Here is a 23,695-nt window from a genome sequence, read left to right on the forward strand (position 1 = left end):
TCCCTAACCTACCTCCCTGCCCCCCCCCCCCCCCCCCCCCACCACTCTTCCTAAATAGTCTTCAGGGGGACCTTCACAGAAACACATAAGTGGAACGTACACCTCCGCGAGCACCCCCCCCACACATACCCCTCTCACTGTTCTTTTCCTTAATGTACAGGTGTCGCACTTGCATGTGTGTGTGTGTGTTCGGTTTCGAGTCGTTCCGCTTTTTGCTTCTCGTTTCTTCGCTCTTTTCTTTTCTGCTCGTTGTGTCGCTTCTTGGTGGCTATTCTCAGTCTCTGTAAGGCTTTCTCTCCTCTCCCCCTTTCCGTGTTCCTTCTTCCATCCTTCGTTGTACTCACACCACCGCTTCCCTCTCTTCACCCCAGCCGCCAGCCGACTCGATCGCATCCCCCACTCACTCCCCTTGCACATTTCTACTTGTCTGCACTTTTCACAGCTCCCCAAATCTCTTTTGGTCTTCAGGTTGCTCGAGTCGCGCATGTGCGTGTCTGTTGCGTGCCGGGTTTCATTTTTCTCTTGCAATTGCTGTTGGGTCGCGTTGCACAGTGCGTTTTAGGGGCTCTTCCTTTCTTTCCCCTTTTCTCTTTCCTCTCTTGTCGCCTTCCTCTAATTATTGGCTGCTCTCTCTCTCTCTCTCACTGTGTACTGTGTGTGTGTGTGTGTGTGTGTGCACTGTGCGGGGTCTGAGGGAGAGTGGCGAGGGGGGAGTGGCGTCGTTGCTATTTCTTGCAGTAGCGCGCTTCTCACCTTTCCCCTCGTGCCACCTACTTGATTTGCCCTCTCGAGTGGTGGTCGCCGCCTTTCTGTGTCGGTGCGATTGACACGTATACACGTTTCTTCCCTTTTGTTGTTGTTGTTTTTCAGCTCACCTCTCGCTGCTTCGGGTGCGCAAGAAAGAACAGCGCAAAGAGGCAGACACGACAAGGAGGCAAAACCCCCCTCTCGCTTCGTTTCTGTTCGATTCTTTGTCGTGTCCTAACTGCAGCCCACATCCGCGTGGGGAGTTGTTTTCCTCCCCCCTCCCTCCCCCCTCTCTCTGTGCGTGCGTGCGTGCGTATAGTGACGGCGTGGAACACGCGTGCAGTCGATTTTTGTCTTCTGTTTTTATTTTCATTTTCCCTTTTACAGCTGCGTGGCCCACCTTGCCCCCTCACCTCACCTCACCTCACCTCATCTCACCGCACCTCACCTCACCTCAGTTTCTTTCCTACATGTTCACATGCTCTCGTCCCCCCCCCTCTCTCTCCTCTCTCTCTCTCTCTCTTTCTCTCTCGTTCCCTTTTTTTCACTGTCTCTTTCTTCCTCTTCTGTCCATCGTTGTGCGCTCGTGCTCCCACTAACGCGTGAATTGAGGCACGCCAACACACACGCGCGCGCGCGACTGTTGGGGCCAGTCTTTCAAAGTCGTTTCCTTAAACGTACCCCCCCCCCCCCATCCGTCCCCGAACTGGGAGGCGAAGAGAAAATCATCACCAACTATCAGCATACAGTCAACGCCAGAACCGAAAACTGACAAGCAGTACACGGAAGAGAACTGCGCAGGTTGAGGTAGAGAAAAGGTTACTTTTTTGGTTTGGAGTGGGCGGGCGAAGGGGAGCGGAGGCACACATATACACGTACCTCTCGTTCTCCCTCTCTCGCTCCTTCTTCGTTTTCTCTCATCGACGGCTTCTTATCTCCTGCGAGCGTTCTTCTCGCCATCAGCCGTACTTCACCGCCTTGGCTTCTCTTTTCTCTTGCTTCCCCTTTACTGCTGCCTGTGCGTCTCCCTGTGTCCGCTCTTTCCACCTCTCGTCTCTCTTCCTCGCGCCGTCTCTTTTCTCGTTCTGCCTTGCGCTCCCTCCCTTCCTCCTCCTCGTCTCCCTCCCCCCTTTCGTCTTGTTTTAGACCTCTACCCCGCACAGGCATTTGTGCGTGGTCGTGTGTGTGTGTGTGTGTCTGCAGAGGCACGTGGCCTCTCTGAGCGGTGGTGACAGCGGCAGTGGGGCGGGTGAGGGGCGGACGGTGCGAGGCGGCTGTGCCCTACTCGAAGCGAACCGCTCCCTGACGAGAGACGAGCACTAACGGGCGACACACACACCCACACCCACGCGAGAGGAGAAAAGTAACGGTGTCGTGAAGAGGGGGGGGGGTCGTTTGAAAGGAGGCGAAGCGAAAAAGGCAGCTCAGCGGCACGGGGCAGCGAAGAGGACCGGAAGGGTGATCTGAAACTGCACTTGCAAGAGAAAGAACGGAAGCAACGACGGTAAAGCAACCTTTCCGCAGCTAACACCGGAAGCGCTTCGGCTTTTATAGCCAACGCTGACCTTCTCCCCCCTCCTCTCGCGACGCAGCTGCGCCACCACTTCTTTTCCCTTGCTCTTTCTAGTTTGTTTGTTTGTTTCTGCCTTCAGTGTCGCAACCAGGGTGCAGCTTCAAAAATGCCGTCTAGTTCTGGTATTCCAGTGCTACCACCGTCGGCATCCCCACCTGGGCCACCATCGACACCTCCGACGTCAGTGCCTTACTCGCAGCCGCGTTTCACTCCTCGCCACGCCTCACTCGCGCATGATGTAGTCAGCGATGCTACTGCAGATGCGTCTGGCACTCGTCACCAACTACCGGGCATGAATGTGTTCTCGCCTGAAGGGGACCCAGTTGCGGCGTCCTTGCTGTCAACGGAGTCGGTGACGCGAGCTGTGATGCCCTCGGAGAGTGACCCAGATCCCGCTACTGCTGACAACACTAGCGACGGTCGCCGCGCGTCCCACACTACAGTCGACTCAGCCGCACTGACATCCGCGCACGGCGCCTCGCCAGCCACGGACGATGATGTAGATGTGGCGACGCTCGCCTTCGCGGAAAGCGCGACGATGCCCTCTTCTGCTTCCTCGCAGCCTTCGACAAAGACGCGTGTGCGGCTCGCAAATCAACGCCGGCCTCGCTCCATGCCGCACCAATCCTCCGCTGCGGCTAACAACAGCTGCTTTTTGCACCTCGGCTACGGCATCGACAGCACCGTTGTGAGCTCCAGTGACACTGAAACGCTTCAGGAGCTGACGCCACCTCCCCTGCTGCCGCTTTCTACTCCATCAGTAAACGCTACGGCGTCTTCCGCACCCGGGTCGCTTCACTCTCTGCGCCCCACCACACCGCCAAAGGCCGCCGTGGCAGCGCTTCCGAGTGCTACAGTGCTGCACCTACCCTCTTCTATCACCGTGACGGCCGCGCTCGCCTGCGTAGGAAGCAACGCAGGCACACCCCGGGGAAGCCCAGGCACCCCATGCATCTCCGCGTCTTCCGACACCGGCACTGCTGACGACGAATCTGGCGTCCCGGTTACGCTAGAGGTATCCCTCGCTGCTGAGCTGCCCAGCACTGCGGCACCCGCCTTCAGTTCGTTCAACAGCAACCACACGACAAGACCAGGCAGCCCATTCACTACCAACGTCCCATACCGGGCCCGCATTGATCGTTTCAGCACCGATGCTCGATCCAATGTGAGCCTTAGTGTGCACTGGAATGCAAACATGGCGAGTTGCTACGAGCCGATGCCATCAAATGCCGATGTGCCGCTCACGAACGTCGCCGGTTCTGCTGACGGCATCGGCGGTGGTGATGGCATAGAGGCCAGCGGTGCCACGCCTGCAACCGTGGGAGAGTGCACCGTGCATCGCGGTGGATCAGTGGCCATGTGCCCCTGTTGTGCCGCTGCTGGCGACTCTGCCGGGCACACCGCAAGTGACGGTACGGCGGGCTCTCGTTTGCGGGCAATGCTGACAACCACCAACGTGGTGAGTGCTTCACCTGACTACATGGATTACCTTCCCTCTCCACCTGTGAGCGCAAGTCGGAGGCCACAGCTTCGGCCCCAACAGGCACCCCACGGAGGCGGCGGCAGCAACAGTGATAGTGGAGCGAACAACACCAGCAGTGATCCCTTCGCCACCAGCTGGCCGTGGGGAGGCAGTGAGGCCGTACACTGCGCCTGCGCTGAAGTCGCTGACGGTCACGTGATGCCTGTGATGAATGACTTTCCGCGATTTCGTTTGCCAGAAGAGCTGGCTCAGAGTGCCCCTACCGAGGAGAATGATGTGCCGATCTCACCAGCAGCGCATGGACGGAAGCCATGGTCTGCCTTGCAGCGTGGGCTGATGGTTGTCGGTGACGATGGTGTTATTACGGGCGGGGTTGGCAGTGACGCTGTTGTCGAGGCGCAGAGGAGGGCAGCAAGGGGCGGTGGGGACGGCGGTGTTGCAACTGCATTGGCACGGGCAGCAGCCGCAAATGCGTACAAAGTTTATCCAACCTCCGACGTGCTTTCAGGCGCCCAGCGGAGCCGTAGCGGAGAGGGCGACGCTCACCACATTAGCGGGGCAGCGTCGCGGCCGGTGAGTTCAATCCCCGGCGGCGTCGACTCTTCCCCGGCGGCGCAGCGAGAGGCATCTCATGGCTGTGCTTGCACTCCGGCCACTGCGACCGATGAGGTTTCACCAGTGCCAGGTTACCGCAGGAGCGCGCGGGTAGTCCTGACTGCTGCCTACGATCCTGCAAACAGGAGCATCAGCGAGGCAAGCAAGAGCTGGGCCGAATCTCGCTGTGGTGATGCTGCAGTGACACCACGGGTTCCGCCGGCGGGTGTTATGGCACTTTGTAACCCTCGCCGAGCCTTCCGTGCGCACCACTATCACCCAGTGACGACGGCGCCGTGGTCGAAGCACGGGGCAGTGCTTGCAGTGAACTTGCAGCACCAGCATCAGCGGCCGCCGGTGGTGTGGAGCAAATCTGCCTCAGATGCAGCCGCTGAGTGGGGTAATGGGGACGAGAGGTCGCAGGATCGGCAACGACAGACACGCCACAAGGAGCAACAGGTGTACGCCGGGGAACCAGCACGTCAGCGGGACGGGGCTACGGTTGTGTCATCGCTGCGACGCTTCCTCTCCGCAATTCCTATTCCGTCACCACCCAACCAGCAGCAACAACAGCAACAGCAGAGGGGCGGTGTGGGCAACAGCGATTGTGCTTCGCTGTTTCAGCAGCTGCAGAGCACTTTCTTGCCGTCGTCGTCTCCACCACCTGCCGCTGCCACGCTGCCGTCGCCGAAGCCGTCGGCGCTACCCACCTTCGCTCTTTTTGGCGCGCTTGAGCGGCTCTCGCGCTTCTCGGAGATGGTGCAGCTGTGCCACGAGCACGCCGACGTCCTGGACGACTTCTTGGCTCGTCTCACTCTCCAGCTGCACCGCAGCTCGTGCGCACCGGCGCTGCTGCTCAGTGGCGCGAGCGCTGCCCCCAGCCAATCATCATTGCCGCCGCCGCCGTCATTGACAACGAGCGCTGCGCACGATGACGGCGAGTTCCTGCGATGGCATCGGATCGTCATGTTTCTGCTTCGCCAACCCTCAGAGCTGGCAAAGGTCGGCGTGGAATTTTTCAGCGACGCTGTGAACTCCTGGCCGCTGCACATGCTCTACCTGACGTGTTGCTTCTACGTGACGGCGCGCGAGCATGGCTTCGACGCGCTAGCCACGACCCTCAGCAAGGGAGGTATCTTCTGCTCCGGTAAAGGGCTCTTCGCCGCTTTGGCTGTATCGATGGCGCAGAATGAGGAGGACCTGATTCGCTCCACCGCGTGCATGTACCGCGCCGCTTTCTACACTGGCGTGCTGATGCGCAAGCGCCACCAGTACTTTGAAACGGAGACGCGCCTAACTGTAAATGGAGGTTTTACGCTGCTGGTGGTAAACATCCCCATCATCACGCTGCGACGCCTGGTGGCGCGGGTGAACGAGGGCTACGACGTGTTTGCCTCCATGCGTGACGTCTACAAGGAGAGTGAGGCTGAGCGCGGCAACACCTGGTTCAACGTGAACAGCCACAACACGGCTGTCAGTGCCGATACCGCCCCTTCCCTGCTGGGCCGTCGTGGCGGCCGTTCGTACTCTCCGACTTCGTCCAGCGGCTACGCGTCTGCTTCGTCACCCTTCGCGCCCTCCATGCCGCATTATCCGCACTCGGTGATTGAGGTGAGCCGCGTCATTAGCAGCCGATCCGCCGTGCTGTGTGGCCACCCGTTGGACATGCTGCGGCTTGACACGATCCTTGCCCGATTCGCGGACTTTAATGATGTGAAGATCCACAGGGAGTACCTCCCCTCTGGCGGCCCAGAGAACAGTTGTTTCTTCAACAAGCACATGGCACACGATCTCACTGGACTGTGGAAGGCACGCGGGGTCTCTTTCTCGCTGGCCAGCGTGCAGCTGCCCCTGTACTCGCCGGTGAACGGTGACTTGTGGACTGAGTCGCTGCGCGTGCCCGTTGACCCTCCCGCACCGCCCGATGCGTCGGTTACAACGGTGGCATCGGCTTGCGACAGCAACGCCATCTTCTGTGCTGCGGCACCACCGCCAACGGAGGGCTATCGTGACGAGTGGTGGATGTTCAACGTTGCGGAGGCGGCGACGTGCGCCAACCAGGACTTGACCTACTCCCTGCGCCACATGAGGGATGGCAGTGTGCTGCTCGACTTCTCCACCCACGCGATTCGGATCGGACGGCTGATTGCATGGACAAGCAAGTCGATTACGGTGCTCGCAGCCCCAGAGAACCGGCAGGAGTCGTCGGCGATGCCGCCGCCGCGGCGCAGCCCGAAGGAGAAGGTCATTCGCAACACAATGGAGAAGCTCGCCATAATCAACAGCGTTCTTCGAGAGGTCAGTGACAGGATCGATCAGCCGCCTGACGCTCTGGCAAACCCTTCCGTAGAACTGTTCACCACCTTCACGGAGCTAGGGCTGCTGGGGGTACTGAAAGGGCCGCGGGAGCGTCCCGGGGTATCTCACTTTGGTGAGCCAACGCATGCTGCCTCCGTGATACTGAACGAGCGGCAGCGCAGCCACCACAGCTACTACAACACCGGGGCTTGCGACGCGCCGTCCGGGGCTGCCGTGACTTCGGGTGCGCCCTCCACGAGCCGACTAGGTGCTGCGAGCTCATCGGGGACACTCAATGGAGTCCTTTCATCTAACGGCCCGGCCGCTGGCCGGCGCATGAGGCCCAACGTCGGCGCACTCGTATCACTGAACAATGTGTCTCCCAGTAACACGAATACTGGCATCCTGACCACGGCAAGCAACCTAAACAACCCGGGCGCCATCGGCAAGAGACATACAAACAGCCTGTCGCTGAGCTCCGCTGGCGGCGTCGGGGGATCGAGCGGTCTTAGCGCCCCAAGCTTCCACACAGGCAGCGCCGCTGGTGGCATCAGTAGCGGCGTCCTTGCCGCCTTCCGCAGCCGCCATGCCAGCACTGTGGACGGCAACCCAGTGACAGGCGCTGACCCTGGGCCACACGTGGAGGTTGGTGGCACTGCGGTGGTATCGAAAAACAGCTTCCTGGAGTGTCACTCCACGTCTCCGCTGTTGAGTGCGTACGCGCTTACGAGTAACTCGCCGGGGCAATCGCCGACACCACAATTGACCTCCTCCAGCTCTCCCGAAGCTGTCGGGGAGGCGCGACTCCTTCCATCGGCTCTCATGTACCGCGGCATGCGGCGAGGCAGCAGTCATGTGACTGGCGCGGCGCACCTTCTGCTGGATAGGAGAATGACTACTATGACGTCGCCTTACCGCATACCGTCCTCGGTATCGGCAAACAACACTGGCGCGACAGCTGCGGGGCTAGAGGCTCGCACAAAGTCTCCCTCGGCCACATACACGGCTGAAAGAGACGGTTCCCCGGTTTCCCACGTACGATCACATTCGTGCGAGGCTGACGCGCACGAGGGCATGGCAGCCACGATCCCCGCTGGAGCCGTCGTAGGCGGTCTCGGGGGCGAGCTCTGGCACACGGTAAGTTTGATTAGCCAGTCCGATGCAAGCAACAGGCAGCGGACACCAACAGCAACGACCATCTCCATTGGCGCTGTCGCGTCGCTGCAGCCCAAGACGAAGGAGACATCCGTCGTTCGCGGCGTCAGTCTCTCTCCTCTGCCGGCGTCGTTCCTCTCTGTGCCGCAGGAGGCACACTCGAGGCCCAGCTCTTTCTCGCCGGGTCGCGGCTGCAACAGCGCTGTGGTCACCTCCAACTCCCTTCACGAGGCCCCGGTCTCCGCTTTCTTTTTTCCATCTGATGGCCTGGCTCAGCAGGTGAGTGAGCTGGAGCTTACCTCTGAGCACCGCATTCTGTCGGTACCTAGCGGGCGAAGGAGCTCGCACCTGCTGGCCTCCGGCACCGCCTCCTCACGGCGAGAGCGGGGCATTCAGTACGAGGCCCCCGTCGAGGGTGACCGCCTTAATAATGGGAGAGATGGTGTGATTGCGTTCGACGACGACAGCGCAGCTGTCCGCCGCGTTCCTGATGACACCCTTACCCCAGGCTCGGAGTGTTTTCCGCTGTCCATGTACGAGAATGACTTAGTGATCCACCGCAGCAATGACTACGCCGGTATTGTGAACGTTTATCAAGTCTCCGCACTGATCACATATTATGAGATGCAGTTCAACTGCGTCCTCTGTGATGGCGCCGTTCTGTTCGCCGGGTTGCTGAAGAGGGCATCTGGCATTGCGTTTCCCTCATACACGCTGTTGCTCTGCCCTACGGTGTTTTCTCTGCTGGAGTTGTGGGATGGCTACGAGTTCGAAGAGGTGTGGAGGCGCTCCCTTGGCGCCCCGGTGTGCAGTCGCGTTACATCACCCATCTCTGCCGGTTTGGTCTGAGACTCCTTCCACTTCCTGCCCCAAGCCCTCCATCTCGAGTTCTCTGCGTGTCTGTGCATGTGTTTCTGTCGGTGTGTGTCGTGAGTGGCACATGTCGACGGATGTTCTCGTGATTCTTTGTGCTGCTTTTGGGGTCCTTCCTCCTCCTCCTCTGCCTCGCCTCGCCTCGCCTGTGCTGGTGGCAATGTGGGTACCCTGCGGATGCGCTGGACGGGGAGGAGGGCGCGTCAGAGGACCAAGCGACAAAGCCGACGCGAAAGAGCGCGCGCTTTCTTTTATATCGTCGTGTGTGTCTTTGCCTGCCCCCTCCCCCCGTCTTCCTTCCCCTCCTTTTTCATCCCTCGAACGACAGCTGCACGTGCACGTGTCCTGCACGCCCCCCCCCTCTCCCCCACTCATCCACATTGAGCGCAGTGCCACTGCGGGACAGGGTGCAAGAAGCAAAGAAAAGCACCGACAGGAAGAGAGCGCTAATATGCGTCTTTTCTTTCTCTTCTCCCCGGCGTTGTTCCTCCCTCCCCCTGTCTTGTTTCTCTCGTTCACCCCTTTTGTTTTCTTCGTTCATACCGCCCTTTATCCTCCCCCCACCGCCATACACACCCCCACACCCACACATCGCTCCAATGCCAGCGCTGGGTGCACATACGCCTTCTTATATTTTTATACTGTGTATGCATATATACGTATGCGTCTACGAGGGCAAAGTACACAAGGTAGGATGAATTGAGAGTGAAAAGCAGCGCCTTCACGCTCTCCCCCCTCCTGTGCCATCTCTCCTCTCTTCTTCTTAGTTCGCCTCGTTTTTTTTTTTCGGTGTATTTCTTTCAACGCCCCCCCTCTTTTCAGCCTCCATCAGTTTCGTTTTCCCTCTCTTTCCCTCGCCTGTGCAGGGGCACGAAGTGTGTGTGTACACGTACTGGTATGGTATTGGTGTGACTCTACGTTGCAGCTGCTTTTCTTTTTCCTCCTCTTTCTTCGAAGTGAGCAGCGCATACGTTCACCACCGAATCACACACATTACCGCCCTCGCTTTCTCCTTTCTCCTTTCATGTCCTCCCCTTTCACACACGCACACGCACTCTCTCTCGCATCGTCTTCGTAAACGACAGTCGACTGAAAGGCGTAACATAGAGCAACACCCCATCAGCAACTTCAACATACGTGCACCTCTCCACACTTTAAAGACAGTAAGCATGAAGCAACAGCAAAACAGCAATAGCAGAGGAAGGCAGAGGGGCTCCTAAGGAGGGTCAAGGTGCAGTGGGTCGAGCCGTTCACGACGTCACCCCCTGGACCCACTTTCTTCTTCGACTCTGCTCTCTCCCTCCCTCTGTCGAGCTCATTTTCTTTACGCATCGAGACGATTGACGATGGTTTTGATTGGTCATCACCTTGACGGAGGGGACTGTTGACCTATCCGCACATCTGTGCTTCTCTCTCTGTGTGTGTGTCTCGCCTCTCTCCTCCTCTTCATGCGACTCTCCACCGCAACTCTCTTGCTCGCGACTGCTTGACATGTTCACACCCTCCATTATTTCACCCCCTCAACCATCGGCCCGTATCACACACCGCACACGCTCGCACACTCCTATGCGCGCTTCACTTGCATTCTCGTTTTGCTTAGTCCTCGGTAGACCCCTCAACTCCTCATCTTTCTTGTCCCTTTCAGTCGCTACTCCCCATTTTTTGCTCCTTGAACGACATGTCCAAGTCGATTGCTATAATCGCCGCGGGTGCCCCCGCTGCTCTGGTGCAGGCTGCGTCTGCCATGGTATCCAAGGCAACTTGTGGTGCCGTAAAGACGACGCAAGCGACATCGGCTGCGTCCAACGCCGTCGTTGTTGGTATGCAGGCCCCGCGCGGCGTGTATGCGTGCGTCACCGAGCCGCCTAGCACGCCCAGCGAGCCATACGCGGGCGTGAAGACAGTTGTGGTGCGCGCCATCCTCCCACGTGGCGCGCCGGACACGATGCAGGTGCGTGACGTGCTGGATGTGTATCCGGCCTCCGGGATCGCATGCGAGGCGGAAACGGCAAAGGCGGTGGAGAACTTTACCAAGGCGGCCAAGGTGGCTGTTGAGAAGGCGAAGGCAATGAAGGCGTCGCGCGTGACACTCGTAGTGAAGCCGGCGACCAAGTACGAGCGCCTGAATGCCCTCTTCCGCGAGACATGCACTAAGACGATCGAGGCATCTGGCCTCTCCGTCGAGGCGTCCACCACTGCCGCGGCGGCTAACATCCTCACAATGTTTCCGGAGAGGATGAGTGTGGCTATGGTGTGTGACGACCCCGTCTGCGAGAACGTACAATACGCGTACGCCGGCATTGTCGGCGGTGTCCACACCACCTACTATACTGACGCTGGTAGCAAGATACACGGGGGACACAGCTACAAATCCGTCGCGATGGCGTTGGCGGAGGAGCTTAAATCCCTAGGCATGAAGGCGGAGGCAGCGAAGGTGGAGGCGGCGGCCCAGAAGAGCCCCCGCAATGCCGCTGCTGCTCTGTAATGCTCGGAGGCGACAACAAACTGTGACGAGAGCCGTGCTGCGACAGTGGTGGTGTGGTAGAGGCGATGAGGTGAGCGCGTCTATGCGTCTTTCATTTCTGCGACTCGCACTGTCGCCCCACGGCGTCTCCTTTGCACCCTATCGTCTGTTGTGCATGTAATGTGCGTGCGGGTGTGTTTGCCGTGTTGATGGCGCGTTCGTATTTGATGGGTGAAGTTAGTGGACTCTAGTAGCCGTAGCGGGTGTGAATGAGTGCGTCTGTGCTTGTGAGGAAGGGAAGGCGGTGGCTGGGATGGGGGTAGGGAGGGGCACACCAGTAGCGAAAGCGAGGCGAGCAGAAAGGTGGGAGGTGGAGCCGGGAAGGTGGACTCAGTCACATTACCCTCAGGCACAGCGGTCATTTGAGGTGGGGCGTGTGTACCAGTCTATGTTTCTTCTGTTGAGAAGGCGCTCCTCGCTTCCCCCGAGTTCTTCCCCCCCTCTCCCTCTCCCTCTCCCTCTCCCCCCCTGCGCTGCTCTTCCTTTCCCCTCTTTTCGTGTCCCGCTGCTTTCCGGTTTTTCCCTACTCTCCGCCCCACCTTCCCTTAACTTTCCTACTTGTACCCCCCCTCTGTGCCGCCTGCGTTGCCTACCAAGAGAAGGAGGCAGGCAGAGATTCGGAAACACCAGTCACACGCACATACATGCGCACCGATAGGCCCAGATGCAGACACTCCTCATCCACAATACCTCCCCTTCCATATCTTCCTCCCCGAGTTCTGTGTTTTATTATTCGTTTTGGTTTGTACGTGCGTGCTTGCGGCGGGTGTGTCTGTGGGCACGAAGAACTTGCTGGAAGGAGGCGGGGGGGAGTAAGGCGTGACGAGCATCGGGTGCTGTAGCCTGCGGTGTGCTCTGTGGTCCGCGTTGCTATTGCGGGTGTTACTTTTGTTTTTGCATCCGCCTCACAGCAGTCGGTGAAGTAGTAGCGAATGCCCGCCCCCTTTTGTTGGGCTCCATTGTTTTATTTTATCGGTTTGTTGTTTAGGCGAGGGTGACGCGTACGCAGGGGAGGGGGGGAAGTGGAGGCGAGACGAAGGTGTGCACCCCCACACACCGCGGCAGTGGGGACTAGTAAGCGACGAAGCAACCCTAAGCAACCAGAAGGAACCACACATGAGAGTGCATCGCTCCTGCGTCTTCAGCCTCCCTCCTTTTAGCTCGAAGTGTGCAGGTCTACGCTTCTTGCGGGTGACTCGGGCGAACTCTCGTCACAAGTGCTACCCCGTAATGCGTGAATGGTGGAGTCAAGTACCCTGCCCTCTCTCCATGTCTGGTGATTGATGCACGCGACCAAGCAGGAGGAGGGGGGGGGGGTGAGGAGGGAGTAGAGCCCTGTGCGCTCTTCATTTGATCGACTCCGGGGCGTCACCACTGGTTGACAGAGAACTCCTCGTAAAGGAGGTCATGCCGATGTGGAGCGCCTTTTTCTCCACGTGAGTGCACGGGACTTCCGAGGCACACCCCCTACACCTGCAGGCCCACAAAGGCCTACGCCAACGCCAGGAGCTACAGTGTGGCGAATTACGGGATTATTTTTCACTTTCCTGACAACACCACCTCTCTCTCTCTCTTTCTCTCTTTTTTCCCCTTTTTCCCCTTCAACTTGCGCGTTTCCTTCCCGCCTTGCCTGTCACCGTCTTCGAATATATCGCGTACACGTGGCATTGGTATCCCGCCGCACTGCTTGTGCCTCTTCCGCACATCACGCCCCCCCTCCTCCTCCTCCACCTTCCCCTTCCCGCGTAACGCACGCACACGGACACTTTTTCGTGGACACTTCTATGCATGTTTAGGTTGTCAGCGTACTGTTTATCGCTTTCACTGTCGCACCACGCCCCGCACTACGCCGATTCACACAAACACCCACACACACCCACATAAAAGACAACACCACCCAATACCGGGCCTATCAACACAACTCCCCTTTTGTTGATTTCCCAATCATCACTCCCCTCCTCCCCTCCCCCCCTCCACACACGCACACGCACACACCATCTGGTGCCCTTTTCACTCTCTCGTTTCCTCCTCCCGTCACTGTTAGGACAAATCTTCCCTTTTCCGTTCGTTTCTGTCCAGTCCTTTCATCCTTAGAAGACCGAAAAACAGCGCCAACCTTCCCAGAGCAGCAGAGAGTCCTGCTGACTCAACTGCGAGGAAAAAAAGAGCAAAACACAGAAACCCACATAGCCTCCTCGCAGCCGTAGGAAGCTCGACTGAGGGGGCCGCACGCTTGCTTGTTATCCACAGCGTTGCAGCCGACGGTATAGACAAGCCGGAAGCAATCGATTCTGCTGGACTACAATACCGTGTATGGTAAAATCAGAAGAGATCGACTGGTGTATAACGCAGCTCAGTTTTTTCCCCTTTCCTTTGTTTCTTTAACGGTTGTGTGTGCGTGGACTTTGTGAGCGGTGTCGGTCGAAGAGTGGACTTACCTCTGCGTGGGCGGTGGCTCTTGTTTACCTCTGACTTGCATTCCATCATTGTCCTCCGCCTCAGCGTGTACATTTTTTCAGGCAACACCGTTGATTTCTTCTCTGTGCGTGTGGGTGTGCCCGTGACTGTCGGGTGGCTGGCTACCGGGTCTTCCCAGGACTTGTTCATCGCCCGACACCGCAACGCTCTCCCTCCTTTCAGCAAGAAGAAAAAGAAAGTAGTTCCTTGGGGGGAAGGGCTGCATCAAAGACGCGTTTGACGAGGCAAGAGCACGACAAGCAGAGGACCGATTTGCGGCGCAGGACGGACAAACAAAAGAGAAGAGCGAACGAAGCGCACCGCGCCGCAGCTGTGTAGCGAAGACCTCGCGCGTTTTAGGCGCAAAAAGGAAAACGTGAGGCCGACAAAGTCGCTTCACCGATATATTGCCCTAACACCCAACTCACGGTGAGGCATTCTTCAAAATTCATCTTGTTTTGTCCACAGTGGCTCTGACTTGCCACTAGCCCGTCAACTCCACCGCCTGCTCCCGACTTTTTTTTTTTGGTGCTTTCTTCGCGACGAAGAGGGACGCGCACCCACTCTTATCACTGTTCGTTGTTTCGCTGAAGGGAGCACTTCTCGCCTGTCTCTCGCTTCTCTCTTCGTCGGGTTTCTTTCTTTTTTTTCTTCATTTTGGTGGCTCTCTCGGGCGTCGCCATCATCATCATCATCATCAACGTTCTCGAGTGTGTAAGGCTATATATATATATATGCGTATGTACGTACGCCCCACCTTTCGCTACCTTCTCTTGCCTTTCTCTTTTTTTTTTTACTGGGTTTGATCTTTACAGAACTTCCTTCTCTCTTGCTCATCTGCAAGCCTTTCAAATGCTTGGCGGGAGGAGGTCTCCTCTTCACACTACGACTGCACACTAAGCACAGACACCACTGGCCACTCAAGTGCTAAGTCACCCCCTCCTCCCCCCTCTTTCGATCTCCTTTTACTGCTTTACCTTTCTTCTCCCTTTCGCACTTTTGTGTTTCTTCACAGGATCTTTTCCAGCCGTTTCTCGTTTTTTTTTTCTGTTCTCGGATTCTCTGCTTGCTTGTTTCTGTTTTCTAGTTCACGCCCACACAGCACACTTCAGAGTTTCACAGCGATCACCCTATCCCATCGAGCAGTAGGCAAGGACGCCGCCACCACCACCACCGCCCACAGAGCTCACTCACCCACTCAGGCCCACTTACCCCACTTTTTTTGTGTTGCCTCATTTCGTCTTGCTTTGTCTTTGTTCGCTCAGCACCCTCTCGCGCTTCCTTCCCGCCGCCTCCTTCCACGCACCGCCTTATCGCCTCTTCGTGTTTGAGCGACCACAGGTCGACTCTCTCGCCTTTTCCCGTCTCCCATTGCTCTCGTTCTCGCTCCCGCTTCCTCTCTCTCTGTGTATGTATGTGATCTGCGTTGAACCCACACCCACCCACGCGCACACACTCCTTAGCCTCTCTTTTCCACCTTTCTTCTCTCTTCTTTCCAGCACCTTTGATTACCTCCCTCACCCCTTCCCGGCACGCTGATTGGTTGTGGTGCTTTGTATTTGCTTTCCTTCTTGCGCTTTGTTGGTTTTTTTTCTCTCCTGTTCCCGTTCTTAGTGTGTTTGCGTGTGTGTACTCATCTACCTCACCATCAGCGCCGCCGTCATCGACAGACCTTTGCCACTAAGCTTTCTTTCTTGCCCCCCCCCCTCCTCCTCTCTTTGCCTCACACCACACCCTCCGACACCCTCTTCCGTCTTTGGATTTATGTTTCCCTTTTCTTTTCCCCTCTTCACACTCGAAACTCTTCCTCGTTCTGATTGTTCTCTTCATCGTTTCATATTCCATTGGCGTGTGCGTGTGTGCGTCATTTGGCTCGAACACGCCTCTCTCTCTTCTGGTTTGCGTTTTTTGAGTATAGTTGGAGTGGCTGCTCGTCGGGCTTTCTCTTCTGCGTTGGACTCCATTCGTTTCTCCTCAGCACCACACTCCCACCTTTCTCTCACCCTTTGTGTCACCGACTCGAAAGTAGGCACGTGGGCATCCACTCACTCATTTTACTTCACCAGCGCCTCGACGGTTTGCCTTCCCCTCCCCCCACACACACAGCATCAGCCTGCGGCACTGACGAAGGTTCACACAGACCCACGGGTCAGCACGTACGCTCACACACGTACCCGATAGACCGAGCGCGTTCCCCTCCATTTTCCCTCGTGTCATCGAACTCCTCATTTTCCTTGTTGCGCTGTTCGCTGATTCCCCTTTGCGTTCTTTGTGCGTGTGTCCGCTGCTGCTCTCTTGGCACACCTTGGGTGCTCGTGCGTGTACAACTTGTGGACCTCTGCCGCTGTGTCGTGCCTTGCTCATCTCCGCCATTGCCGCCTAATTCTCTCTTGTTTTCTCACTCGCTCTTCCCCCCTTCTCCATTTTCTTTGTCCGCCTCGTTTTTTTTTTTATCGTCTCGAAATTTCTGAGGGTGTGTGGTGGTGGTGGGGGGAGGGGCTTGGAGCTGTGCGATTCTCAGAGCTACGCGGCTGCCGACTATACAGTGACGAGAAAACGGCAGAGTTGGCACAAAGATCAGCAGCAGTTAGTGGCCGCGGGATAGGCGCACCAGTTCGACGGAGAGGGCGAAGCGGCGCGGAGAGAGACGGTCTTTTCCGTTGCTCCCGCTCTTTTTGATTTTTTTTTGTTTTGCCCTGCACACCCTCTTCTTTCCTCTCCCCCCACTTGCTGCGGTTGTGTCGCCATTGCTCACGCACGCTCAAGCCCCAAAATTTGACGGTGTAAGAAAATCTTCAGTTTTATTTAGTTGGTCGCTCACTTCTTTTCCTCTCCTCCCTTTTCCTTCCCTCTGTTCTCCCTCCCCTACTTTTTTTCCTTGCCCTGTTAGCTGCTTCACACGGATATTGCGTGCCACCACCCCTTCATTTTATCGTCCCCCTCTCTACACTACATGTTTTGCTTCATTTTTCTTTCGGCTTCCCGTTTCAGCTTTGTAGCTCCCGCGTACACTTTCTCTTGTCGATCCGTGCCGCTTTCTGTGTTGCTTCTGGCGCTGACGTGCGTGTGTGGGTGTGTCTTTCTTCTCCCCCTCTCCTTCCTCCCTTCTGTGCCTCCTGGCATCTCTCTCCCTCCTGCACTCGTATCACCTCAAGTTTTCTTTCATTTCCGTTGTTGAGTTATCTTGCGTTTTCCTCCTCTTTGCTCTGGACGTTTATTCTGCAGGTACTATTTGACGGCGTTCAATACCCTCCCCTGTCTTGTGGATATTGTGCTCGCTTCCTTATCAAGCTAGTCGAGCTAAAGCGAAAAGGAAGGAAGGCTCGCTGAAGCCGTCCCTACCTCTCCTCGCCTTGGGGGGGGGGGGAGCTGTGTAGCTCTCTCTCTCTCTGTGCTTAGCACCTAGGCGCCCGTGTGTACGCGTTGCGACTACAGTCCTATTTTATGTATGTCTGCCCTTTTTTATTTGCCTTTCTTTGCTCTCTTCTGCCTGCTGAGTGCCTCTTTCCCCCTTTTTATTTCCTATTTTCGCCTCGGTTTCAACGCCCTCCCTCCCCCTTTTTCTATCTTCCCCCTCTCCCGCCTTCATTTCCCTATAAAGCACTGAAAAGAACTGATAGTGCTACCCCTGAGTTCCCTCTCTTCGTTTTGGTGTTTCACTCGTGTCCACTCGAGAGGGGTCCGCGTGACGGCGGCTCAATACGCGCGCCTTCTCTACACGCACCTGCGTGTACTCGAGTCACGTGTTCGTTTCGCATCACAGCCCTTTTTTTTCCTTTTTTGCTTCCCATCGCTTTCAACCCACGTTCTCTCCGCGGCGTAGTACCGAGCGTGTCTCTCTCTCTCTATCCTGCCTCTTTACGTGTGTGTTTCTCTGTGTTCTACCCAAGTCTCCCCTCCCTTGATTCTCCTACTCTCTTTTATTTCGTCTCTGTCCCCTTCTTGGCACTCGTTTGCCTCGCACGCGTACCCCTCCCCCCTCATTCCATTCCTTCCTCGACCTCTCTCTCTCCTCCCCCCTTACCTCCCCACTTCCTTGCCCTCCCTCCCCCCACTACCCCTCTGTCTGGACTCTTTCTTGTACACCATTTCTGTCGTTTCCTCTCTCTCCCACCTTCATCGCAATTTTTTTTTCTTTCTCCTCCTCCTCCTCCTCTTCTTATTCCCCTTCACATTCTTATTCACAGAGGCGTTGTTCTGGGGGTTTTATTTGTGTGTCTCTTTCTTGCGCCGTTTATTCGCTCTTTACACCTTTCCTTTCCTGGAGTGCATCCCCAACACACCCCCTATCCATGTGTGTATATGTGTAGGGGGTGTATATACACATTTTTCTGCTCCTTGGAGTCCTTCTGTGTGACCTTGTGTGTGTCTCTGTACGTGTGCGCTCTCTACTATGGGTCTCACCTTGGGCGTCGGCCCCCCGCACCTTCCTATCCCATTCCCTAGTTTCTTCGGCCCTCTTTGACCCCACCCTGCTGCTGCAAGCCACCGCCGCCGCCCCCCCTCCTCCCTCCACCTACTCAGTCTTACCCACTACACCACATTTCACTGCCTTTCCTTTTTTTGTTGTTGTTGCTTCTCTCCCCCCCCCCCCACACACACAGCGTTGATAGCGGCGCAAATCACGCGCGTGCGCAAGGCGAGGCCAGCGCTAGAAACAACAATAGCAAACATAGGAAAACACAGCGGGATCAATTCGTGAGGTCAGGGTGAAGAAAGGAGGACGGAAGGGAAAGGAAGACGAGTCCCGCGGCGCCTGTCAGAGGCCCGATAAGAAAGCCGAAGGAATCCCGAGTGCGTTGCTTCAAGGATCGGATGCAAAATTTCGCGTAGTGGTACGCACCATCGATAAGAATACCATCGCACCATCGAAGTTGTCATCGAGGGAGCTTCCCAGGGCACTGTTCCATCTTACGCACTCAGCCCCCCCTCCCCCACCGTCTTCCTACTTTTGCACTTTTATATCTGCACACACCTGCCATCGCTTGTGGGCGAGGGGGGGAGGGAGGCGCTTCGTCAGTGTCCTGTCGTTGGGGTGTGAGCGTGAGCGAGACCCTTTTCTTTTTGTGTTTTTTTTTTTCGTTATTTTCCTCTCGCGCCTCCCCCCTCCCCTCCTCTCTCTCTCTCTTGCGGTATTCCCTCCCTTTTTTTCTTCGTTTTCTACTCTGCCGGCTGCGCTCACTTCCTACTCGTGCGCGCTGTGCGTGTGTGTGGTTGGCGTGCCTGTGCCACCCTGGTGCGCCAATCGTTGGCAAAAGGGCAGCAGCGGTACGACGCTGACATTCACCACTTGTGCGGGCGGGGTGGGTCACGTTGAAGGAGGAAAAGAGCGCAACAGGAAAACGCGCGTGCGCGGAGGAGGGAGGGGGGGGGAGAGTTGGCGAAGGGCAAATCGGCTCAAGCAAGCAGCGCACCCCCTCTCTGCATTCCTTTCTTTTAATATCACCGCTCAATGCGGAGTTGAAGACAACGGCGTAAAAAAGAAAAGAGGAAGTCAGGGGCCACATAACCCTTTCACACGCACGGGGATTTACCGCCCAAAAGCAACAACAAAAAAGAAGCTTCCCTTACTGATCCGTCACCCGATACCCCCCCCCTGCAACACACGTAGTCAAGGTAAGCAGACACACACACAAACACACACAATTCGCGGAGATACTCGCGCAGGCTCATCGCCCTCCTCACACACGTGCACAAACAGGTGTATCTACACAACCTCCCTGGCGCCTTTGCAGTGCCTACACAGCCGCACAATATCCCTCCCCCACCCTTCCAGGTCGCTCACAGCGACCCTCATTCACCCAACGCTGAAATAAGCGGAGTTTTCTCATCGGTATCACTGGCCGACATATACACACTTACGCACACGGGCAAGTGCCCACAGAGCAGTAGAGCCACTCGGGTGTGTCTCTTCGAGCTGGTCTCTTCCGCGTGCTTCTCTTTTCACCTTATTCCACTCTTTGTACACCCTCGCTCTCTCGCCGCCTCTTTTTCCCCTTTCGACTCCCTTCTTCCCCGTCTCCACCTCAGTGACGCTGTCACTCTTGCCACTCCTACCCGCAGATCCCTTTTCTCGCGCTATCTGTGTGTGTGTGTGCTACGCTTGATTTGTTTGACCACCACTGTCATTTTCTCGAAAGCGACGTCTGTCAAGCTCGCGGCGGGTGGATTTTTTTCTGTTTGTTTCTGCCACCCCACTCAGCCCTTGCGAGTCTTCTTGGGTGCTTGCCTAACAACGCTCGTCTGTTGGCGTAAGTGTTCCTAGTTTGCGTGCCAGGTTTGGTTATTTTCTGCTTCGCTCTTTCTTTTTTCTTTTCTGGTTTGCTGTGGCGGTCACGTGGTGTGTGTAGTGGCGTCTCTTTCGCCTTCTTCCACTGACGACACCAATTTCTCTGCCACTCTTTCTTCTCTCTTCTTGGTTTCGTCGAGCGTGGCTGACCATCACCGCGCCAGCGCGCATACGTGTGCGCGAGTGAAGTCTCTTGGTGTTCCTCTCTTCTGCTTGGGCACGCGTCTCCTCGCCTCTGTCCTGAGCTCTTCGTGTCTTCTCGATCTGCCCCATCGTTTGTGTGTGTAAGCGTGACGGTGTGCGTCTCCCATTCTCTTCCAAGGTTCCTCTTTGTCTTTCTCTTGCCTGCTAGAGAAAGACGCTCAAGGCACCTCCTTACGCATCCGCACCGACAGAACTGGCGAAGGCGTAAGGTACACCCGCTCGTGCTGGTGTGCAGGCTGGCAGGCACCCACATTACATACTACACACGCACGTTTGATTATTCAGACGGACGCACGCCGGCTTGATGTGCATGCGAGTGAGCATGAGAAGCTACCATCACAACCCGTACCGGCAATCGTCCGCCTCGTATACTCCACAAGAGACCTCTGATCGACAGCAGGGGCAGCTGCGCACCCTCACCCGAGCTTCGACAGAGCCACCACTGCCGTCTTCAGCACCTGATCTGGATGATTCCATCGACCGATTTTCGAGTCAGAGCTCTGAGGCAACTGGGGGTATACCAGCTCACTCGACACTGTCTATTACGCGCTCCGTCACAGTTACGTTTGGCGCCCGTGCGAGTGTCGCTACAGCTTCGCCGACCACTGCGCCCTTTCATTGGCCCAGCAGTGTCGCGAACATCGAGATAGGAGGGACAACAACGCTTGCGACCTCAACCATAGCAGCGACCGCGTCTACCCGTGACTCTGTGTCATGCCGCATGCGCCTGGCCCAGTTGTCTTCGCCGTTCGACGCCGTGAACTTGCATCACCCGTCACTGGCCTCACCGCGGCAGGGAATTTCCCTTCCGCGGTCGCGACACAGCGGCGATGCCGGCGGCGACGATCCGCCATTTGCCGGGGACACGGCGGGCTCGTTGCCGAGCACGAGCACCTCTACTCTGTATTCGGGTGCTCTCCTGCAGTCGTGCCAAGCGCTCTTGAGCACACAGTCGCTAGGCTCAACGGTGTTGATGGAGCGGCACTCATTCTCTGATTGGTGTGCAACAGCGGCGTTGGATGACCCATCCTCTGGCTCGTGTCCGAGCAGCTGCAGCTGGTCTCCACTAAACCAGACACAACCGCGCAGCGCTGTCCGTGCGACGGCGACGTCACCGATCTCCCCCGTCGGCACAATCACCACAACGCTCTTCATCGACGGCCTGCCAGCGTCAATTGAGAACAAATGGCAGCTGCAGCCTTGTGTACCCCCACAGGGGTTGATGGCACTCCGAGTGAAGAGTTCGCGAGGCAGGAACGTTGGCTTCGCTGTCTATGACAGCATCGCAGCCGCACATGGAGCGCTGACGTGGTTCAATCAGATGCGCATAATCAAGGAGGTGGTACTGACCTCTACATTCGGCGCCCCACCTGCTGTGGGGTCCGCGCCATCGACTGGGGCGCCACCCGGCCTTGTGAGCGATGACCCCTGTGTGCCATCAGGTGGTGTGACGAGTGCTTGTTTCACCAACTCGCCCGTTGAGTCGGAGCCCCTGCCGCTGAAATACGAGGATTACCTCTGCACGCAGCAACTCCCCGGTGAGTTCGCGTCTTTGCTGCGTAAGTGTACGCTTCTGCGGGTGGACTGGGCCCGCTGCTTGGAAATTCAGCACACGCCCGTCAAGGTGGTGGGCGCTGCTGCTCCTCCTCCTAGTTCTCTGGTCTCCTCCCCGCTGTCCCACCCACCATCGCCGTGGAGGATGGGAGCGGTTGCTGTCCGTCCACCGCCGCCGCCACCGATGCCGACGTCGGTGCCGCATGTAAGCCCCTATCCGAGAGGCGACAACGACGGTTGCTTCATGTCAGAGCCGGCCCGGCATGCTCTGCTACTGCGGGCACCTCCCCAGCAGCATCCGCCGCCGCCGCCGTCGTCGTCGCCGCCAATTGTGCTGTCGCCACGGTTTCAGCTTCCACTGCAGCCACCACATCCCTGTGCCCCTGCCGGCTGGTCTGACGCCCAGGCCACACACCCGCTAGAGCCTCACCCGTTGGCTCAGACAACGTTGTACCACGGGCCTTCGCCGGTGACGCACCGTACTTGGGCTACCTCAGCACCATCATCGTTTTTGCAGAGGACTGAGCTTCGTTCTTCTTGTGGCAGCGGCACCGCTACCCCAGCCTACTACCAACCCGAGAACCCCACCACTTGGCAACCTCTTGGTGCGCATCTGAGTTCGCACGTGGCGGAGCGCAACGATCAGCATGAGCGAGTGGATGACTGGCGAGGCGTACCGCCAAAGCTGCCTGGATCGTCGTACCGTTACGAAGAGCGGCATCCGCAGCAGCGCCACATGGCTCACCACCACCACCAACCTGCTCGTGAGCCTCCCCTCCCTTCCCGTACGCTCTTCGTACGTCTCATCCACAACTTCGAAGAGCCTCAGTGCCTCCAGCACGACCAGCTGCGTAGCACCACCGGCGGCGGCACGGATAGTGCGACTGCGGTGCCTATCAACCCATCGTTCGCGACGGTGGGGCCGCGTTCAACTACCTCAGGTACAATGGCCATGCCAGACGCTGCGGCTGCGTGCGCCGAGGTAGTTGCACTCCCAGCACCGACGCGAGCCCGCTCTCAGACTACCCCCTCGTTCCGCGTGTCAACGAGCACGGCGGTGTCTCTGAGCGGCGCCGCGGGTATCCATCCACTGGTCTCGGTTGTGCCGCACCATCACCACTGTATGCTCTATCAATCGCCGGCCTTACCAACCTTGATGACGACCCCACAGCTGCGGAGTCCACAGGATAGCCACACTGCACAAGCGTATTCTCCACTGCGGCCACCGGTGTCTTCGCAGCTGACGAGCCCACGTGATGATCGCCACAGCAGCAGTGCTGGTGCTGCTGACGAAGCCGTCTTGCAGCCGGCACCCAACGCCGAAGACCTCGAGTTCTTCCGTTTCGCACAGAGCGTGTTGCGCAAGGAGTACTTCTCCGAGAGGTTTGCTGGATTCGTCCGATATCGTGAGTTCTTGCGTCCCCCGTACTACGGCGGCTGCTTTGTGCTATTTGAGCGAGGAGAAGACATGCAGCGCTGCCTCCAGTGGATGCGCAAGGACGAACGGCTCATGAAGTTGTTTGCAGTCTCACCGGCCCGAAACGACAGCTTCGGACCGTGATTAAACGACTAGCTCACGTGCCTATTCATCTCCAGCGTTTATTGGGATCTGGGCTGTGTGGTATGTATGTGTGTGTGTGTGTGTGTGTGCAACAGTGACGTCAACTCATCTTCGTTGAAAGTGAATTCTTTTCCCCGTCCCCTCGCTTTACTGCAGTCTGTATATATGCTTAGTTTCCATTTTCGACTCCTCTTCTTCACTCTTCTCACTTTTGCGGCTGCTCTTTCTTGGCTTTGTTTTGTCTGTGCGTGTGAGTGAATGTGCGTGTGTGTATCCATCGACATCAGAAGTAGCACTTTGTGCGCCATGCCTCTCACTCCCCCCTCCCTTCTATTCTCTTTAGCCCCCTCCCTTTCCTCTTCATGTACTGTACTGTCTTACGT

General features: G+C 57.2%; 3 protein-coding genes across 3 annotated transcripts; all 3 read left to right on the top strand.

Annotated features, from left to right (window-relative positions):
* Nucleotides 1-4,628: 4,628 nt before the first annotated feature.
* On the top strand, nucleotides 4,629-8,699 carry LPMP_111030 (hypothetical protein; the record flags this gene model as incomplete). Its single annotated transcript, XM_010698648.1, has 1 exon — nucleotides 4,629-8,699. One exon carries the CDS (start codon nucleotides 4,629-4,631, stop codon nucleotides 8,697-8,699), a length of 4,071 nt encoding a protein of 1,356 aa, XP_010696950.1.
* A 1,702-nt stretch (nucleotides 8,700-10,401) lies between these two features.
* On the top strand, nucleotides 10,402-11,208 carry LPMP_111040 (hypothetical protein; the record flags this gene model as incomplete). Its single annotated transcript, XM_010698649.1, has 1 exon — nucleotides 10,402-11,208. The coding sequence occupies one exon, from the start codon at nucleotides 10,402-10,404 to the stop codon at nucleotides 11,206-11,208; it is 807 nt and encodes a 268-aa protein (XP_010696951.1).
* Nucleotides 11,209-20,918: 9,710 nt separating this feature from the next.
* Nucleotides 20,919-23,312, top strand: LPMP_111050 (hypothetical protein; the record flags this gene model as incomplete). Its single annotated transcript, XM_010698650.1, has 1 exon — nucleotides 20,919-23,312. One exon carries the CDS (start codon nucleotides 20,919-20,921, stop codon nucleotides 23,310-23,312), a length of 2,394 nt encoding a protein of 797 aa, XP_010696952.1.
* Between the last annotated feature and the right edge of the window lie 383 nt (nucleotides 23,313-23,695).

Source organism: Leishmania panamensis (genome assembly GCF_000755165.1).
Source record: "Leishmania panamensis strain MHOM/PA/94/PSC-1 chromosome 11 sequence".
Taxonomy (NCBI): domain Eukaryota; phylum Euglenozoa; class Kinetoplastea; order Trypanosomatida; family Trypanosomatidae; genus Leishmania; species Leishmania panamensis.